Source organism: Salvelinus fontinalis, chromosome 22 (genome assembly GCF_029448725.1).
Source record: "Salvelinus fontinalis isolate EN_2023a chromosome 22, ASM2944872v1, whole genome shotgun sequence".
NCBI lineage: Eukaryota > Metazoa > Chordata > Actinopteri > Salmoniformes > Salmonidae > Salvelinus > Salvelinus fontinalis.
The window spans coordinates 17316037-17334899 of NC_074686.1; the positions used below are offsets into that span (position 1 = coordinate 17316037).

The window sequence follows — 18863 nt, forward strand, 5'->3', positions numbered from 1 at the left end:
AGAAGCTTCAGTTGTGGTTGCAGTAAGGGTTGCTGTAGTGCTTGTGGAAGCAGCTTCAGTTGTTGTTGTAGGAACTGCTGCAGTTGTTGTGGCCGTAGGAGCTACAGTGATTGTAGTAGGAGCTGCAGTTGTCGTAGGGGATGTTGTTGTGGTAATTGTAGAAGGATCTTCATTTCTGGTCACAGTAGGGGCTGCTGTAGTGGTTGAGGAAGCAGCTACAGTTGCTGTTGTTGGACCTGCTGCAGTTGCAGTGGTTGTAGCGGCTACAGATGTTGGACTAGCTGCTGTTGTGGTTGCTGTAGGAGTTAAAATGGTAGTAGGAACTGCTGTTGTGATTGGCGCTGTATTAGGAGCTGCAGTTGTTGTAGTAGGAGCTACAGTTGTTGAAGGGGAAGTTGTTGTGGTTGTCATAGGTGCTATAGTTGTTGTAGAAGAAGCTCCACTTGTGGTTGCAGTAGTGGCTGCAGTTGTGATTGGCGTTGTAGGAGTTACTTTTGTTGTTGTAGAAGCTGCAGTTGTCGAAAGAGATGTTGTTGTGGTTGTCGTAGGTTCTATAGTTGTTGTAGAAGAAGCTTCAGTTGTGGTTGCAGTAGCGGCTGCAGCTGTGGTGGTGGAAGAAGCTTCAGTTGTGGTTGCAGTAGGGATTGCAGTAGTGGCTGTGTAAGCAGCTACAGTTGTTGTAGTAGGAGCTGCAGTTGTGGTTGTCGTTTGAGTTAAAATGGTAGTTGTACCTGCAGTTTTGATTGGCGTTGTAGGTGCTGCAGTTGTTGTCGTAAGAGCTGCAGTTGTCGAAGGGGATGTGTTCGTAGGTACTATAGTTGTTGTAGAAGAAGCTTCAGTCATGATTGCAGTAGTGCTTGTGGAAACAGCTTCAGTTGTAGTTGTAGGAGCTGCTGTAGTTGTAGTGGCCGTAGGAGCTATGGTGTTTGTAGTAGGAGCTGCACTTGTCGAAGGGGATGTTGTAGGTGCTGTTGTTGTTGTAGAAGAAGCTTCAGTTGTGGTTGCAGTAAGGGTTGCTGTAGTGCTTGTGGAAGCAGCTTCAGTTGTTGTTGTAGGAACTGCTGCAGTTGTTGTGGCCATAGGAGCTACAGTGGTTGTAGTAGGAGCTGCAGTTGTCGTAGGGGATGTTGTTGTGGTTATTGTAGAAGGATCTTCATTTCTGGTCACAGTAGGGGCTGCTGTAGTGGTTGAGGAAGCAGCTACAGTTGCTGTTGTTGGAGCTGCTGCAGTTGCAGTGGTTGTAGCGGCTACAGATGTTGGACTAGCTGCTGTTGTGGTTGCTGTAGGAGTTAAAATGGTAGTAGGACCTGCTGTTGTGATTGGCGTTGTAGTAGGAGCTGCAGTTGTTGTAGTAGGAGCTACAGATGTTGAAGGGGGAGTTGTTGTGGTTGTCATAGGTGCGAAAGTTGTTGTAGAAGAAGCTTCACTTATGGTTGCAGTAAGGGGTGCAGTAGTGGTTGTGGAAGAAGCTTCAGTTGTGGTTGCAGTAGGGATTGCAGTAGTGGCTGTGTAAGCAGCTACAGTTGTTGTAGTAGGAGCTGCAGTTGTTGTTGTCGCAGGAGTTAAAATGGTAGTTGTAGCTGCAGTTGTGATTGGTGTTGTAGGAGTTACTGTTATTGTAGTAGGAGCTGCAGTGTTCAAAGGGGATGTTGTTGTGGTTGTCGTAGGTGCTATAGTTGTTGTAGAAGAAGCTTCAGTTGCTGTATCGGCTGCAGCTGTGGTGGTGGAAGAAGCTACAGTTGTGGTTGCAGTAGGGAATGCAGTAGTGGTTGTGTAAGCAGCTACAGTTGTTGTAGTAGGAGCTGCAGTTGTGGTTGTCGTATGAGTTAAAATGGTAGTTGTACCTGCAGTTGTGATTGGCGTTGAAGGAGCTGCAGTTGTTGTCGTAGGAGCTGCAGTTGTCGAAGGGGATGTGTTCGTAGGTGCTATAGTTGTTATAGAAGAAGCTTCAGTTATGATTGCAGTAGGGGCTGCAGTAGTGCTTGTGGAAACAGCTTCAGTTGTTGTTGTAGGAGCTGCTGCAGTTGTAGTGGCTGTAGGAGCTATGGTGGTTGTAGTAGGAGCTGCACTTGTCGAAGGGGATGTTGTAGGTGCTATTGTTGTTGTAGAAGAAGCTTCAGTTGTGGTTGCAGTAAGGGTTGCTGTAGTGCTTGTGGAAGTAGCTTCAGTTGTTGTTGTAGGAACTGCTGTAGTTGTTGTGGCCGTAGGAGCTACAGTGGTTGCAGTAGGAGCTGCAGTTGTCGTAGGGGATGTTGTTGTGGTTATTGTAGAAGGATCTTCATTTCTGGTCACAGTAGGGACTGCTGTAGTGGTTGAGGAAGCAGCTACAGTTGCTGTAGTAGGAGCTGCATTTGTGGTTGTCGTATGAGTTAAAATGGTAGTTGTACCTGCAGTTGTGATTGGCGTTGTAGGAGCTGCAGTTGTCGAAGGGGATGTGTTCGTAGGTACAATAGTTGTTGTAGAAGAAGCTTCAGTCATGATTGCAGTAGGGGCTGCAGTAGTGCTTGTGGAAGCAGCTTCAGTTGTAGTTGTAGTGGCCGTAGGAGCTACGGTGGTTGTAGTAGGAGCTGCACTTGTCGAAGGGGATGTTGTAGGTGCTATTGTTGTTGTAGAAGAGGCTTCAGTTGTGGTTGCAGTAAGGGTTGCTGTAGTGCTTGTGGAAGCAGCTTCAGTTGTTGTTGTAGGAACTGCTGTAGTTGTTGTGGCCGTAGGAGCTACAGTGGTTGTAGTAGGAGCTGCAGTTGTCGTAGGGGATGTTGTTGTGGTTATTGTAGAAGGATCTTCATTTCTGGTCACAGTAGGGGCTGCTGTAGTGGTTGAGGAAGCAGCTACAGTTGCTGTTGTTGGAGCTGCTGCAGTTGCAGTGGTTGTAGCGGCTACAGATATTGGACTAGCTGCTGTTGTGGTTGCTGTAGGAGTTATAATGGTAGTAGGACCTGCTGTTGTGATTGGCGTTGTAGTAGGAGCTGCAGTTGTGGTAGAATGAGCTACAGTTGTCGAAGGGGAAGTTGTTGTGGTTGTCATAGGTGCTGTAGTTGTTGTAGAAGAAGCTTCACTTGTGGTTGCAGTAGAGGCTGCAATTGTGATTGGCGTTGTAGGAGTTACTTTTGTTGTTGTAGGAGCTGCAGTTGTCGAAAGAGATGTGGTTGTCGTAGGTTCTATAGTTGTTGTAGAAGAAGCTTCAGTTGTGGTTGCAGTAGCGGCTGCAGCTGTGGTGGTGGAAGAAGCTTCAGTTGTGGTTGCAGTAGGGATTGCAGTAGTGGCTGTGTAAGCAGCTACAGTTGTTGTTGTAGGAGCTACTGCAGTTGTAGTGGCCGTAGGAGCTACGGTGGTTGTAGTAGGAGCTGCACTTTTCGAAGGGGATGTTGTAGGTGCTATTGTTGTTGTAGAAGAAGCTTCAGTTGTGGTTGCAGTAAGGGTTGCTGTAGTGCTTGTGGAAGCAGCTTCAGTTGTTGTTGTAGGAACTGCTGCAGTTGGTGTGGCCGTAGGAGCTACAGTTGTGGTTGCAGTAGGGATTGCAGTAGTGGCTGTGTAAGCAGCTACAGTTGTTGTAGTAGGAGCTGCAGTTGTGGTTGTCGTATGAGTTAAAATGGTAGTTGTACCTGCAGTTGTGATTGGCGTTGTAGGTGCTGCAGTTGTTGTCGTAGGAGCTGCAGTTGTCGAAGGGGATGTGTTCGTAGGTGCTATAGTTGTTATAGAAGAAGCTTCAGTTATGATTGCAGTAGTGGCTGCAGTAGTGCTTGTGGAAACAGCTTCAGTTGTTGTTGTAGGAGCTGCTGCAGTTGTAGTGGCTGTAGGAGCTACGGTGGTTGTAGTAGGAGCTGCACTTGTCAAAGGGGATGTTGTAGGTGCTATTGTTGTTGTAGAAGAAGCTTCAGTTGTGGTTGCAGTAAGGGTTGCTGTAGTGCTTGTGGAAGCAGCTTCAGTTGTTGTAGTAGGAGCTGCAGTTGTGGTTGTCGTATGAGTTAAAATGGTAGTTGTACCTGCAGTTGTGATTGGCGTTGTAGGAGCTGTAGTTGTTGTCGTAGGAGCTGCAGTTGTCGAAGGAGATGTGTTCGTAGGTACTATGGTTGTTGTAGAAGAAGCTTCAGTCATGATTGCAGTAGGGGCTATAGTAGTGCTTGTGGAAACAGCTTCAGTTGTAGTTGTAGGAGCTGCTGTAGTTGTAGTGGCCGTAGGAGCTATGGTGGTTGTAGTAGGAGCTGCAGTTGTCGAAGGGGATGTTGTAGGAGCTGCTGTTGTTGTAGAAGAAGCTTCAGTTGTGGTTGCAGTAAGGGTTGCTGTAGTGCTTGTGGAAGCAGCTTCAGTTGTTGTAGTAGGAGCTGCAGTTGTGGTTGTCGTATGAGTTAAAATGGTAGTTGTACCTGCAGTTGTGATTGGCGTTGTAGGAGCTGCAGTTGTCGATGGGGATGTGTTCGTAGGTACTATAGTTGTTGTAGAAGAAGCTTCAGTCATGATTGCAGTAGGGGCTGCAGTAGTGCTTGTGGAAGCAGCTTCAGTTGTAGTTGTAGTGGCCGTAGGAGCTACGGTGGTTGTAGTAGGAGCTGCACTTGTCGAAGGGGATGTTGTAGGTGCTATTGTTGTTGTAGAAGAAGCTTCAGTTGTGGTTGCAGTAAGGGTTGCTGTAGTGCTTGTGGAAGCAGCTTCAGTTGTTGTTGTAGGAACTGCTATAGTTGTTGTGGCCGTAGGAGCTACAGTGGTTGTAGTAGAAGCTGCAGTTGTCGTAGGGGATGTTGTTGTGGTTATTGTAGAAGGATCTTCATTTCTGGTCACAGTAGGGGCTGCTGTAGTGGTTGAGGAAGCAGCTACAGTTGCTGTTGTTGGAGCTGCTGCAGTTGCAGTGGTTGTAGCGGCTACAGATATTGGACTAGCTGCTGTTGTGGTTGCTGTAGGAGTTATAATGGTAGTAGGACCTGCTGTTGTGATTGGCGTTGTAGTAGGAGCTGCAGTTGTGGTAGTAGGAGCTACAGTTGTCGAAGGGGAAGTTGTTGTGGTTGTTATAGGTGCTATAGTTGTTGGAGAAGAAGCTTCACTTGTGGTTGCAGTAGTGGCTGCAGTTGTGATTGGCGTTGTAGGAGTTACTTTTGTTGTTGTAGCAGCTGCAGTTGTCGAAAGAGATGTTGTTGTGGTTGTCGTAGGTTCTATAGTTGTTGTAGAAGAAGCTTCAGTTGTGGTTGCAGTAGCGGCTGCAGCTGTGGTGGTGGAAGAAGCTTCAGTTGTGGTTGCAGTAGGGATTGCAGTAGTGGCTGTGTAAGCAGCTACAGTTGTTGTAGTAGGAGCTGCAGTTGTGGTTGTCGTATGAGTTAAAATGGTAGTTGTACCTGCAGTTGTGATTGGCGTTGTAGGAGCTGCAGTTGTCGATGGGGATGTGTTCGTAGGTACTATAGTTGTTGTAGAAGAAGCTTCAGTAATGATTGCAGTAGGGATTGCAGTAGTGCTTGTGGAAACAGCTTCAGTTGTAGTTGTAGGAGCTGCTGTAGTTGTAGTGGCCGTAGGAGCTATGGTGGTTGTAGTAGGAGCTGCACTTGTCGAAGGGGATGTTGTAGGTGCTATTGTTGTTGTAGAAGAAGCTTCAGTTGTGGTTGCAGTAAGGGTTGCTGTAGTGCTTGTGGAAGCAGCTTCAGTTGTTGTTGTAGGAACTGCTGCAGTTGTTGTGGCCGTAGGAGCTACAGTGGTTGTAGTAGGAGCTGCAGTTGTCGTAGGGGATGTTGTTGTGGTTATTGTAGAAGGATCTTCATTTCTGGTCACAGTAGGGGCTGCTTTAGTGGTTGAGGAAGCAGCTACAGTTGCTGTTGTTGGACCTGCTGCAGTTGCAGTGGTTGTAGCGGCTACAGATATTGGACTAGCTGCTGTTGTGGTTGCTGTAGGAGTTAAAATGGTAGTAGGACCTGCTGTTGTGATTGGCGTTGTAGTAGGAGCTGCAGTTGTTGTAGTAGGAGGTACAGTTGTCGAAGGGGAAGTTGTTGTGGTTGTCATAGGTGCTATAGTTGTTGTAGAAGAAGCTTCACTTGTGGTTGCAGTAGTGGCTGCAGTTGTGATTGGCGTTGTAGGAGTTACTTTTGTTGTTGTAGGAGCTGCAGTTGTCGAAAGAGATGTTGTTGTGGTTGTCGTAGGTTCTATAGTTGTTGTAGAAGAATCTTCACTTGTGGTTGCAGTAAGGGGTGCAGTAGTGGTTGTGGAAGAAGCTTCAGTTGTGGTTGCAGTAGGGATTGCAGTAGTGGCTGTGTAAGCAGCTACAGTTGTTGTAGTAGGAGCTGCAGTTGTTGTTGTCGCAGGAGTTAAAATGGTAGTTGTAGCTGCAGTTGTGATTGGTGTTGTAGGAGTTACTGTTGTTGTAGTAGGAGCTGCAGTGTTCAAAGGGGATGTTGTTGTGGTTGTCGTAGGTGCTATAGTTGTTGTAGAAGAAGCTTCAGTTGCTGTATCGGCTGCAGCTGTGGTGGTGGAAGAAGCTACAGTTGTGGTTGCAGTAGGGAATGCAGTAGTGGTTGTGTAAGCAGCTACAGTTGTTGTAGTAGGAGCTGCAGTTGTGGTTGTCGTATGAGTTAAAATGGTAGTTGTACCTGCAGTTGTGATTGGCGTTGTAGGAGCTGCAGTTGTTGTCGTAGGAGCTGCAGTTGTCGAAGGGGATGTGTTCGTAGGTGCTATAGTTGTTATAGAAGAAGCTTCAGTTATGATTGCAGTAGGGGCTGCAGTAGTGCTTGTGGAAACAGCTTCAGTTGTTGTTGTAGGAGCTGCTGCAGTTGTAGTGGCTGTAGGAGCTACGGTGGTTGTAGTAGGAGCTGCACTTGTCAAAGGGGATGTTGTAGGTGCTATTGTTGTTGTAGAAGAAGCTTCAGTTGTGGTTGCAGTAAGGATTGCTGTAGTGCTTGTGGAAGCAGCTTCAGTTGTTGTAGTAGGAGCTGCAGTTGTGGTTGTCGTATGAGTTAAAATGGTAGTTGTACCTGCAGTTGTGATTGGCGTTGTAGGAGCTGCAGTTGTTGTCGTAGGAGCTGCAGTTGTCGAAGGGGATGTGTTCGTAGGTGCTATAGTTGTTATAGAAGAAGCTTCAGTTATGATTGCAGTAGTGGCTGCAGTAGTGCTTGTGGAAACAGCTTCAGTTGTTGTTGTAGGAGCTGCTGCAGTTGTAGTGGCTGTAGGAGCTACGGTGGTTGTAGTAGGAGCTGCACTTGTCAAAGGGGATGTTGTAGGTGCTATTGTTGTTGTAGAAGAAGCTTCAGTTGTGGTTGCAGTAAGGGTTGCTGTAGTGCTTGTGGAAGCAGCTTCAGTTGTTGTAGTAGGAGCTGCAGTTGTGGTTGTCGTATGAGTTAAAATGGTAGTTGTACCTGCAGTTGTGATTGGCGTTGTAGGAGCTGTAGTTGTTGTCGTAGGAGCTGCAGTTGTCGAAGGAGATGTGTTCGTAGGTACTATGGTTGTTGTAGAAGAAGCTTCAGTCATGATTGCAGTAGGGGCTATAGTAGTGCTTGTGGAAACAGCTTCAGTTGTAGTTGTAGGAGCTGCTGTAGTTGTAGTGGCCGTAGGAGCTATGGTGGTTGTAGTAGGAGCTGCAGTTGTCGAAGGGGATGTTGTAGGAGCTGCTGTTGTTGTAGAAGAAGCTTCAGTTGTGGTTGCAGTAAGGGTTGCTGTAGTGCTTGTGGAAGCAGCTTCAGTTGTTGTAGTAGGAGCTGCAGTTGTGGTTGTCGTATGAGTTAAAATGGTAGTTGTACCTGCAGTTGTGATTGGCGTTGTAGGAGCTGCAGTTGTCGATGGGGATGTGTTCGTAGGTACTATAGTTGTTGTAGAAGAAGCTTCAGTCATGATTGCAGTAGGGGCTGCAGTAGTGCTTGTGGAAGCAGCTTCAGTTGTAGTTGTAGTGGCCGTAGGAGCTACGGTGGTTGTAGTAGGAGCTGCACTTGTCGAAGGGGATGTTGTAGGTGCTATTGTTGTTGTAGAAGAAGCTTCAGTTGTGGTTGCAGTAAGGGTTGCTGTAGTGCTTGTGGAAGCAGCTTCAGTTGTTGTTGTAGGAACTGCTGTAGTTGTTGTGGCCGTAGGAGCTACAGTGGTTGTAGTAGAAGCTGCAGTTGTCGTAGGGGATGTTGTTGTGGTTATTGTAGAAGGATCTTCATTTCTGGTCACAGTAGGGGCTGCTGTAGTGGTTGAGGAAGCAGCTACAGTTGCTGTTGTTGGAGCTGCTGCAGTTGCAGTGGTTGTAGCGGCTACAGATATTGGACTAGCTGCTGTTGTGGTTGCTGTAGGAGTTATAATGGTAGTAGGACCTGCTGTTGTGATTGGCGTTGTAGTAGGAGCTGCAGTTGTGGTAGTAGGAGCTACAGTTGTCGAAGGGGAAGTTGTTGTGGTTGTTATAGGTGCTATAGTTGTTGGAGAAGAAGCTTCACTTGTGGTTGCAGTAGTGGCTGCAGTTGTGATTGGCGTTGTAGGAGTTACTTTTGTTGTTGTAGCAGCTGCAGTTGTCGAAAGAGATGTTGTTGTGGTTGTCGTAGGTTCTATAGTTGTTGTAGAAGAAGCTTCAGTTGTGGTTGCAGTAGCGGCTGCAGCTGTGGTGGTGGAAGAAGCTTCAGTTGTGGTTGCAGTAGGGATTGCAGTAGTGGCTGTGTAAGCAGCTACAGTTGTTGTAGTAGGAGCTGCAGTTGTGGTTGTCGTATGAGTTAAAATGGTAGTTGTACCTGCAGTTGTGATTGGCGTTGTAGGAGCTGCAGTTGTCGATGGGGATGTGTTCGTAGGTACTATAGTTGTTGTAGAAGAAGCTTCAGTAATGATTGCAGTAGGGATTGCAGTAGTGCTTGTGGAAACAGCTTCAGTTGTAGTTGTAGGAGCTGCTGTAGTTGTAGTGGCCGTAGGAGCTATGGTGGTTGTAGTAGGAGCTGCACTTGTCGAAGGGGATGTTGTAGGTGCTATTGTTGTTGTAGAAGAAGCTTCAGTTGTGGTTGCAGTAAGGGTTGCTGTAGTGCTTGTGGAAGCAGCTTCAGTTGTTGTTGTAGGAACTGCTGCAGTTGTTGTGGCCGTAGGAGCTACAGTGGTTGTAGTAGGAGCTGCAGTTGTCGTAGGGGATGTTGTTGTGGTTATTGTAGAAGGATCTTCATTTCTGGTCACAGTAGGGGCTGCTTTAGTGGTTGAGGAAGCAGCTACAGTTGCTGTTGTTGGACCTGCTGCAGTTGCAGTGGTTGTAGCGGCTACAGATATTGGACTAGCTGCTGTTGTGGTTGCTGTAGGAGTTAAAATGGTAGTAGGACCTGCTGTTGTGATTGGCGTTGTAGTAGGAGCTGCAGTTGTTGTAGTAGGAGGTACAGTTGTCGAAGGGGAAGTTGTTGTGGTTGTCATAGGTGCTATAGTTGTTGTAGAAGAAGCTTCACTTGTGGTTGCAGTAGTGGCTGCAGTTGTGATTGGCGTTGTAGGAGTTACTTTTGTTGTTGTAGGAGCTGCAGTTGTCGAAAGAGATGTTGTTGTGGTTGTCGTAGGTTCTATAGTTGTTGTAGAAGAATCTTCACTTGTGGTTGCAGTAAGGGGTGCAGTAGTGGTTGTGGAAGAAGCTTCAGTTGTGGTTGCAGTAGGGATTGCAGTAGTGGCTGTGTAAGCAGCTACAGTTGTTGTAGTAGGAGCTGCAGATGTTGTTGTCGCAGGAGTTAAAATGGTAGTTGTAGCTGCAGTTGTGATTGGTGTTGTAGGAGTTACTGTTGTTGTAGTAGGAGCTGCAGTGTTCAAAGGGGATGTTGTTGTGGTTGTCGTAGGTGCTATAGTTGTTGTAGAAGAAGCTTCAGTTGCTGTATCGGCTGCAGCTGTGGTGGTGGAAGAAGCTACAGTTGTGGTTGCAGTAGGGAATGCAGTAGTGGTTGTGTAAGCAGCTACAGTTGTTGTAGTAGGAGCTGCAGTTGTGGTTGTCGTATGAGTTAAAATGGTAGTTGTACCTGCAGTTGTGATTGGCGTTGTAGGAGCTGCAGTTGTTGTCGTAGGAGCTGCAGTTGTCGAAGGGGATGTGTTCGTAGGTGCTATAGTTGTTATAGAAGAAGCTTCAGTTATGATTGCAGTAGGGGCTGCAGTAGTGCTTGTGGAAACAGCTTCAGTTGTTGTTGTAGGAGCTGCTGCAGTTGTAGTGGCTGTAGGAGCTACGGTGGTTGTAGTAGGAGCTGCACTTGTCAAAGGGGATGTTGTAGGTGCTATTGTTGTTGTAGAAGAAGCTTCAGTTGTGGTTGCAGTAAGGATTGCTGTAGTGCTTGTGGAAGCAGCTTCAGTTGTTGTAGTAGGAGCTGCAGTTGTGGTTGTCGTATGAGTTAAAATGGTAGTTGTACCTGCAGTTGTGATTGGCGTTGTAGGAGCTGCAGTTGTTGTCGTAGGAGCTGCAGTTGTCGAAGGGGATGTGTTCGTAGGTACTATAGTTGTTGTAGAAGAAGCTTCAGTCATGATTGCAGTAGGGGCTGCAGTAGTGCTTGTGGAAGCAGCTTCAGTTGTAGTTGTAGCGGCCGTAGGAGCTACGGTGGTCGTAGTAGGAGCTGCACTTGTCGAAGGGGATGTTGTAGGTGCTGTTGTTGTTGTAGAAGAAGCTTCAGTTGTGGTTGCAGTAAGGGTTGCTGTAGTGCTTGTGGAAGCAGCTTCAGTTGTTGTTGTAGGAACTGCTGCAGTTGTTGTGGCCGTAGGAGCTACAGTGATTGTAGTAGGAGCTGCAGTTGTCGTAGGGGATGTTGTTGTGGTTATTGTAGAAGGATCTTCATTTCTGGTCACAGTAGGGGCTGCTGTAGTGGTTGAGGAAGCAGCTACAGTTGCTGTTGTTGGACCTGCTGCAGTTGCAGTGGTTGTAGCGGCTACAGATGTTGGACTAGCTGCTGTTGTGGTTGCTGTAGGAGTTAAAATGGTAGTAGGAACTGCTGTTGTGATTGGCGCTGTATTAGGAGCTGCTGTTGTTGTAGTTGGAGCTACAGTTGTTGAAGGGGAAGTTGTTGTGGTTGTCATAGGTGCTATAGTTGTTGTAGAAGAAGCTTCACTTGTGGTTGCAGTAGTGGCTGCAGTTGTGATTGGCGTTGTAGGAGTTACTTTTGTTGTTGTAGAAGCTGCAGTTGTCGAAAGAGATGTTGTTGTGGTTGTCGTAGGTTCTATAGTTGTTGTAGAAGAAGCTTCAGTTGTGGTTGCAGTAGCGGCTGCAGCTGTGGTGGTGGAAGAAGCTTCAGTTGTCGTTGCAGTAGGGATTGCAGTAGTGGCTGTGTAAGCAGCTATAGTTGTTGTAGTAGGAGCTGCAGTTGTGGTTGTCGTATGAGTTAAAATGGTAGTTGTACCTGCAGTTGTGATTGGCGTTGTAGGAGCTGCAGTTGTTGTCGTAGGAGCTGCAGTTGTCGAAGGGGATGTGTTCGTAGGTACTATAGTTGTTGTAGAAGAAGCTTCAGTCATGATTGCAGTAGGGGCTGCAGTAGTGCTTGTGGAAGCAGCTTCAGTTGTTGCTGTAGGAGCTGCTGTAGTTGTAGTGGCCGTAGGAGCTACGGCGGTTGTAGTAGGAGCTGCACTTGTCGAAGGGGATGTTGTAGGTGCTGTTGTTGTTGTAGAAGAAGCTTCAGTTGTGGTTGCAGTAAGGGTTGCTGTAGTGCTTGTGGAAGCAGCTTCAGTTGTTGTTGTAGGAACTGCTGCAGTTGTTGTGGCCATAGGAGCTACAGTGGTTGTAGTAGGAGCTGCAGTTGTCGTAGGGGATGTTGTTGTGGTTATTGTAGAAGGATCTTCATTTCTGGTCACAGTAGGGGCTGCTGTAGTGGTTGAGGAAGCAGCTACAGTTGCTGTTGTTGGAGCTGCTGCAGTTGCAGTGGTTGTAGCGGCTACATATGTTGGACTAGCTGCTGTTGTGGTTGCTATAGGAGTTAAAATGGTAGTAGGACCTGCTGTTGTGATTGGCGTTGTAGTAGGAGCTGCAGTTGTTGTAGTAGGAGCTACAGTTGTTGAAGGGGGAGTTCTTGTGGTTGTCATAGGTGCTATAGTTGTTGTAGAAGAAGCTTCACTTGTGGTTGCAGTAAGGGGTGCAGTAGTGGTTGTGGAAGAAGCTTCAGTTGTGGTTGCAGTAGGGATTGCAGTAGTGGCTGTGTAAGCAGCTACAGTTGTTGTAGTAGGAGCTGCAGTTGTTGTTGTCGCAGGAGTTAAAATGGTAGTTGTACCTGCAGTTGTGATTGGTGTTGTAGGAGTTACTGTTGTTGTAGTAGGAGCTGCAGTGTTCAAAGGGGATGTTGTTGTGGTTGTCGTAGGTGCTATAGTTGTTGTAGAAGAAGCTTCAGTTGCTGTATCGGCTGCAGCTGTGGTGGTGGAAGAAGCTACAGTTGTGGTTGCAGTAGGGAATGCAGTAGTGGTTGTGTAAGCAGCTACAGTTGTTGTAGTAGGAGCTGCAGTTGTGGTTGTCGTATGAGTTAAAATGGTAGTTGTACCTGCAGTTGTGATTGGCGTTGTAGGAGCTGCAGTTGTTGTCGTAGGAGCTGCAGTTGTCGAAGGGGATGTGTTCGTAGGTGCTATAGTTGTTATAGAAGAAGCTTCAGTTATGATTGCAGTAGGGGCTGCAGTAGTGCTTGTGGAAACAGCTTCAGTTGTTGTTGTAGGAGCTGCTGCAGTTGTAGTGGCTGTAGGAGCTACGGTGGTTGTAGTAGGAGCTGCACTTGTCGAAGGGGATGTTGTAGGTGCTATTGTTGTTGTAGAAGAAGCTTCAGTTGTGGTTGCAGTAAGGGTTGCTGTAGTGCTTGTGGAAGTAGCTTCAGTTGTTGTTGTAGGAACTGCTGTAGTTGTTGTGGCCGTAGGAGCTACAGTGGTTGCAGTAGGAGCTGCAGTTGTCGTAGGGGATGTTGTTGTGGTTATTGTAGAAGGATCTTCATTTCTGGTCACAGTAGGGACTGCTGTAGTGGTTGAGGAAGCAGCTACAGTTGCTGTAGTAGGAGCTGCATTTGTGGTTGTCGTATGAGTTAAAATGGTAGTTGTACCTGCAGTTGTGATTGGCGTTGTAGAAGCTGCAGTTGTCGAAGGGGATGTGTTCGTAGGTACTATAGTTGTTGTAGAAGAAGCTTCAGTCATGATTGCAGTAGGGGCTGCAGTAGTGCTTGTAGAAGCAGCTTCAGTTGTTGTTCTAGGAGCTGCTGTAGTTGTAGTGGCCGGAGGAGCTACGGTGATTGTAGTAGGAGCTTCACTTGTCGAAGGGGATGTTGTAGGTGCTGTTGTTGTTGTAGAAGAAGCTTCAGTTGTGGTTGCAGTAAGGGTTGCTGTAGTGCTTGTGGAAGCAGCTTCAGTTGTTGTTGTAGGAACTGCTGCAGTTGTTGTGGCCGTAGGAGCTACAGTTGTGGTTGCAGTAAGGATTGCAGTAGTGGCTGTGTAAGCAGCTACAGTTGTTGTAGTTGGAGCTGCAGTTGTTGTTGTCGCAGGAGTTAAAATGGTATTTGTAGCTGCAGTTGTGATTGATTTTGTAGGAGTTAGTGTTGTTGTAGTAGGAGCTGCAGTGTTCAAAGGGGATGTTGTTGTGGTTGTCGTAGGTCCTATAGTTGTTGTAGAAGAAGCTTCAGTTGCTGTATCGGCTGCAGCTGTGGTGGTGGAAGAAGCTACAGTTGTGGTTGCAGTAGGGAATGCAGTAGTGGTTGTGTAAGCAGCTACAGTTGTTGTAGTAGGAGCTGCAGTTGTGGTTGTCGTATGAGTTAAAATGGTAGTTGTACCTGCAGTTGTGATTGGCGTTGTAGGAGCTGCAGTTGTTGTCGTAGGAGCTGCATTTGTCAAAGGGGATGTGTTCGTAGGTGCTATAGTTGTTATAGAAGAAGCTTCAGTTATGATTGCAGTAGGGGCTGCAGTAGTGCTTGTGGAAACAGCTTCAGTTGTTGTTGTAGGAGCTGCTGCAGTTGTAGTGGCTGTAGGAGCTACGGTGGTTGTAGTAGGAGCTGCACTTGTCGAAGGGGATGTTGTAGGTGCTATTGTTGTTGTAGAAGAAGCTTCAGTTGTGGTTGCAGTAAGGGTTGCTGTAGTGCTTGTGGAAGCAGCTTCAGTTGTGGTTGCAGTAAGGGTTGCTGTAGTGCTTGTGGAAGCAGCTTCAGTTGTTGTTGTAGGAACTGCTGCAGTTGTTGTGGCCGTAGGAGCTACAGTGATTGTAGTAGGAGCTGCAGTTGTCGTAGGGGATGTTGTTGTGGTTATTGTAGAAGGATCTTCATTTCTGGTCACAGTAGGGGCTGCTGTAGTGGTTGAGGAAGCAGCTACAGTTGCTGTTGTTGGACCTGCTGCAGTTGCAGTGGTTGTAGCGGCTACAGATGTTGGACTAGCTGCTGTTGTGGTTGCTGTAGGAGTTAAAATGGTAGTAGGAACTGCTGTTGTGATTGGCGTTGTATTAGGTGCTGCAGTTGTTGTAGTAGGAGCTACAGTTGTTGAAGGGGAAGTTGTTGTGGTTGTCATAGGTGCTATAGTTGTTGTAGAAGAAGCTTCACTTGTGGTTGCAGTAGTGGCTGCAGTTGTGATTGGCGTTGTAGGAGTTACTTTTGTTGTTGTAGAAGCTGCAGTTGTCGAAAGAGATGTTGTTGTGGTTGTCGTAGGTTCTATAGTTGTTGTAGAAGAAGCTTCAGTTGTGGTTGCAGTAGCGGCTGCAGCTGTGGTGGTGGAAGAAGCTTCAGTTGTGGTTGCAGTAGGGATTGCAGTAGTGGCTGTGTAAGCAGCTACAGTTGTTGTAGTAGGAGCTGCAGTTGTGGTTGTCGTATGAGTTAAAATGGTAGTTGTACCTGCAGTTGTGATTGGCGTTGTAGGAGCTGCAGTTGTTGTCGTAGGAGCTGCAGTTGTCGAAGGGGATGTGTTCGTAGGTACTATAGTTGTTGTAGAAGAAGCTTCAGTCATGATTGCAGTAGGGGCTGCAGTAGTGCTTGTGGAAGCAGCTTCAGTTGTTGTTGTAGGAACTGCTGCAGTTGTTGTGGCCATAGGAGCTACGGCGGTTGTAGTAGGAGCTGCACTTGTCGAAGGGGATGTTGTAGGTGCTGTTGTTGTTGTAGAAGAAGCTTCAGTTGTCGTTGCAGTAAGGGTTGCTGTAGTGCTTGTGGAAGCAGCTTCAGTTGTTGTTGTAGGAACTGCTGCAGTTGTTGTGGCCATAGGAGCTACAGTGGTTGTAGTAGGAGCTGCAGTTGTCGTAGGGGATGTTGTTGTGGTTATTGTAGAAGGATCTTCATTTCTGGTCACAGTAGGGGCTGCTGTAGTGGTTGAGGAAGCAGCTACAGTTGCTGTTGTTGGAGCTGCTGCAGTTGCAGTGGTTGTAGCGGCTACAGATGTTGGACTAGCTGCTGTTGTGGTTGCTGTAGGAGTTAAAATGGTAGTAGGACCTGCTGTTGTGATTGGCGTTGTAGTAGGAGCTGCAGTTGTTGTAGTAGGAGCTACAGTTGTTGAAGGGGAGGTTGTTGTGGTTGTCATAGGTGCTATAGTTGTTGTAGAAGAAGCTTCACTTGTGGTTGCAGTAAGGGGTGCAGTAGTGGATGTGGAAGAAGCTTCAGTTGTGGTTGCAGTAGGGATTGCAGTAGTGGCTGTGTAAGCAGCTACAGTTGTTGTAGTAGGAGCTGCAGTTGTGCTTGTAGAAGCAGCTTCAGTTGTTGTTGTAGGAGCTGCTGTAGTTGTAGTGGCCGGAGGAGCTACGGTGGTTGTAGTAGGAGCTGCACTTGTCGAAGGGGATGTTGTAGGTGCTATTGTTGTTGTAGAAGAAGCTTCAGTTGTGGTTGCAGTAAGGGTTGCTGTAGTGCTTGTGGAAGCAGCTTCAGTTGTTGTTGTAGGAACTGCTGCAGTTGTTGTGGCCGTAGGAGCTACAGTTGTGGTTGCAGTAGGGATTGCAGTAGTGGCTGTGTAAGCAGCTACAGTTGTTGTAGTAGGAGCTGCAGTTGTTGTTGTCGCAGGAGTTAAAATGGTATTTGTAGCTGCAGTTGTGATTGGTTTTGTAGGAGTTACTGTTGTTGTAGTAGGAGCTGCAGTGTTCAAAGGGGATGTTGTTGTGGTTGTCGTAGGTCCTATAGTTGTTGTAGAAGAAGCTTCAGTTGCTGTATCGGCTGCAGCTGTGGTGGTGGAAGAAGCTACAGTTGTGGTTGCAGTAGGGAATGTAGTAGTGGTTGTGTAAGCAGCTACAGTTGTTGTAGTAGGAGCTGCAGTTGTGGTTGTCGTATGAGTTAAAATGGTAGTTGTACCTGCAGTTGTGATTGGCGTTGTAGGAGCTGCAGTTGTTGTCGTAGGAGCTGCATTTGTCAAAGGGGATGTGTTCGTAGGTGCTATAGTTGTTATAGAAGAAGCTTCAGTTATGATTGCAGTAGGGGCTGCAGTAGTGCTTGTGGAAACAGCTTCAGTTGTTGTTGTAGGAGCTGCTGCAGTTGTAGTGGCTGTAGGAGCTACGGTGGTTGTAGTAGGAGCTGCACTTGTCGAAGGGGATGTTGTAGGTGCTATTGTTGTTGTAGAAGAAGCTTCAGTTGTGGTTGCAGTAAGGGTTGCTGTAGTGCTTGTGGAAGCAGCTTCAGTTGTTGTTGTAGGATCTGCTGCAGTTGTAGTGGCTGTAGGAGCTACGGTGGTTGCAGTAGGAGCTGCACTTGTCGAAGGGGATGTTGTAGGTGCTATTGTTGTTGTAGAAGAAGCTTCAGTTGTGGTTGCAGTAAGGGTTGCTGTAGTGCTTGTGGAAGCAGCTTCAGTTGTTGTTGTAGGAGCTGCTGCAGTTGTAGGGGCTGTAGGAGCTACGGTGGTTGTAGTAGGAGCTGCACTTGTCGAAGGGGATGTTGTAGGTGCTATTGTTGTTGTAGAAGAAGCTTCAGTTGTGGTTGCAGTAAGGGTTGCTGTAGTGCTTTTGGAAGCAGCTTCAGTTGTTGTTGTAGGAGCTGCAGTTGTGGTTGTCGTATGAGTTAAAATGGTAGTTGTACCTGCAGTTGTGATTGGCGTTGTTGTATCTGCAGTTGTTGTTGGAGGAGCTGCAGTTGTCGAAGGGGATGTGTTCGTAAGTGCTTCAGTTGTGGTTGCAGTAGGGGCTGCAGTAGAGCTCGTGTAAGCAGCTTCAGTTGTAGTGGCCGTAGGAGCATCAGTGGTTGTAGTAGAAGCTGCAGTTGTCGAAGGGGATGTTGTTGTAGTAGTCATAGTTGCTACAGTTGTTGTAGAAGAAGCTTCTGTTGTGGTTACAGTTGGAGTTGTGGGAGCTGCTGTTGTGGTAGTGGAAGCAGCTACAGTTGGTGTTGTAGGAGCTGCTGTTGTGGTTGTCGTAGTAGCTGCATCAGTTGTGGTGGTCGCAGGTTCTACAATTATTGTCGTAGTAGAAGCTGTAGTTTTGATTGGCGTTGTTGGAGCTACAGTTGTTGTAGTTAAAGCTGCAGTTGTCGAAGGGGATGTTGTTGTGGTTGACGTAGGTGCAATAGTTGTTTTAGAAGAAGCTTCAGTTGTGGTTGCAGTAAAGACTGTGGTAGTAGTTGTGGAAGCAGCTACAGTTGTTGTTGTTGGAGCTGCTGCATTTGTTGTAGTCGTAGCGGCTACAGTTGTTGTAGAAGAAGCTTCAGTTGTGGTTGCAGTAGGGGCTGCAGAAGTGGTTGTGGAAGCAGCTACAGTTGGTGTTGTAGGAGCTGCCATTGTAGTTGTCGTAGTAGCTGCAGAAGTGGTTTTGGAAGCAGCTACAGTTGTTGAAACCACTGCATTTGTAGTGGTCGTTGGAGCTACAGTTGTTGTACTAGTTGCTGTTGTGGTTCCTGTAGGAGCTACAGTTGTGGTTGTCGTAGGGGCTGCAGAAGTGGTTGAGGAAGCAGCTACAGTTGGTGTTGTAGGAGCTGCCGTTGTAGTTGTCGTAGTAGATGCATCATTTGTAGTGGTGGCAGGACTTACAATTATTGTCGTAGTAGAAGCTGTAGTTGTTGCCTTAGGGGGTATTGTTGCGCTTGATGTAGATGTCATAGAAGCTGCAGTTGTTGTCTTAGCAGCTGCTGTTGTGCTTGCTATATTAGCTAAAGTTGTTGTTGTATGAGCTGCAGTTGTTGTTGCCGTAGGGGTTTCAGTAGTGCTTTTGGAAGCAGCTACAGTTGCTGTTGTTGGAGCTTCTGCAGTTGTAGTGGTCGTTGGAGATACAGTTGTTGTACTAGCTGCTGTTGTGGTTGCTGTAGGAGCTACAGTTGTGATTGTCGTAGGAGTTAAAATGGTAGTTGTACCTGCAGTTGTGATTGGCGTTGTAGGAGCTGCAGTTGTTGTAGTTGGAGCTGCAGTTGCCAAAAAGGATGTGGTCGTAGGTGCTATAGTTGTTGTAGAAGAAGCTTCAGTTGTGGTTGCGGTAGGGGCTGCAGTGGTGCTTGTGGAAGCAGCTTCAGTTGTTGTTGTAGGAACTGCTGCAGTTGTTGTGGCCGTAGGAGCTAAAGTGGTTGTAGTAGTAGCTGTTGATGTGGTTATTGTAGAAGGATCTTCATTTCTGGTTACAGTAGGGGCTTCTGTAGTGGTTGAGGAAGCAGCTACAGTTGCTGTTGTTGGAGCTGCTGCAGTTGCAGTGGTTGTTGCGGCTACAGTTGTTGTACTAGCTGCTGTTGTGGTTGCTGTAGAAGTTAAAATGGTAGTAGGACCTGTAGTTGTGATTGGCGTTGTAGGAGCTACTGCTGTTGTAGTAGGAGCTATAGTTGTCGAAGGGGAGGTTGTTGTGGTTGTCGTAGGTGCTATAGTTGTTGTAGAAGAAGCTTCAGTTGTGGTTGCATCAAGGGCTGCAGTAGTGCTTGTGGAAGAAGCTTCAGTTGTGGTTGTAGATGGGAATGCAGTAGTGGTTGTGGAAGCAGCTACAGTTGTTGTAGTAGGAGCTGCAGTTGTAGTTGTCATATGAGTTAAAATGGTAGTTGTACCTGCAGTTGTGATTGGCGTTGTAGGAGCTGCAGTTGTTGTTGGAGGAGCGGCAGTTGTGGAAGGGGATGTGTTCGTAAGTGCTACAG

General features: G+C 47.1%; 1 protein-coding gene across 1 annotated transcript; it reads right to left on the bottom strand.

The window, feature by feature from the left end:
• Positions 1-346: 346 nt before the first annotated feature.
• Positions 347-12890, bottom strand: LOC129819485 (mucin-5AC-like). Its single transcript, XM_055875788.1, has 13 exons — positions 12868-12890; positions 12384-12464; positions 11259-11339; positions 10281-10361; positions 9900-9980; positions 9577-9683; positions 7167-8123; positions 3603-3683; positions 3106-3323; positions 2131-2210; positions 1845-1925; positions 732-812; positions 347-509 (listed from the first exon to the last, which is right to left on the bottom strand). The coding sequence occupies exons 1-13, from the start codon at positions 12888-12890 to the stop codon at positions 347-349; spliced, it is 2115 nt and encodes a 704-aa protein (XP_055731763.1).
• Between the last annotated feature and the right edge of the window lie 5973 nt (positions 12891-18863).

Coding starts and splice junctions, on each gene's coding strand:
- LOC129819485 (XM_055875788.1), bottom strand. CDS start 12,890: ATGCAGCTCCTACTACAGCAACT. Junction 3,324..3,602: donor AACGCCAATCACAACTGCAG/GTACAACTACCA, acceptor CAACCACCGTAG/CTCCTACGGCCACTACAACT. Junction 813..1,844: donor AACGCCAATCACAACTGCAG/GTACAACTACCA, acceptor CAACAACTATAG/TACCTACGAACACATCCCCT.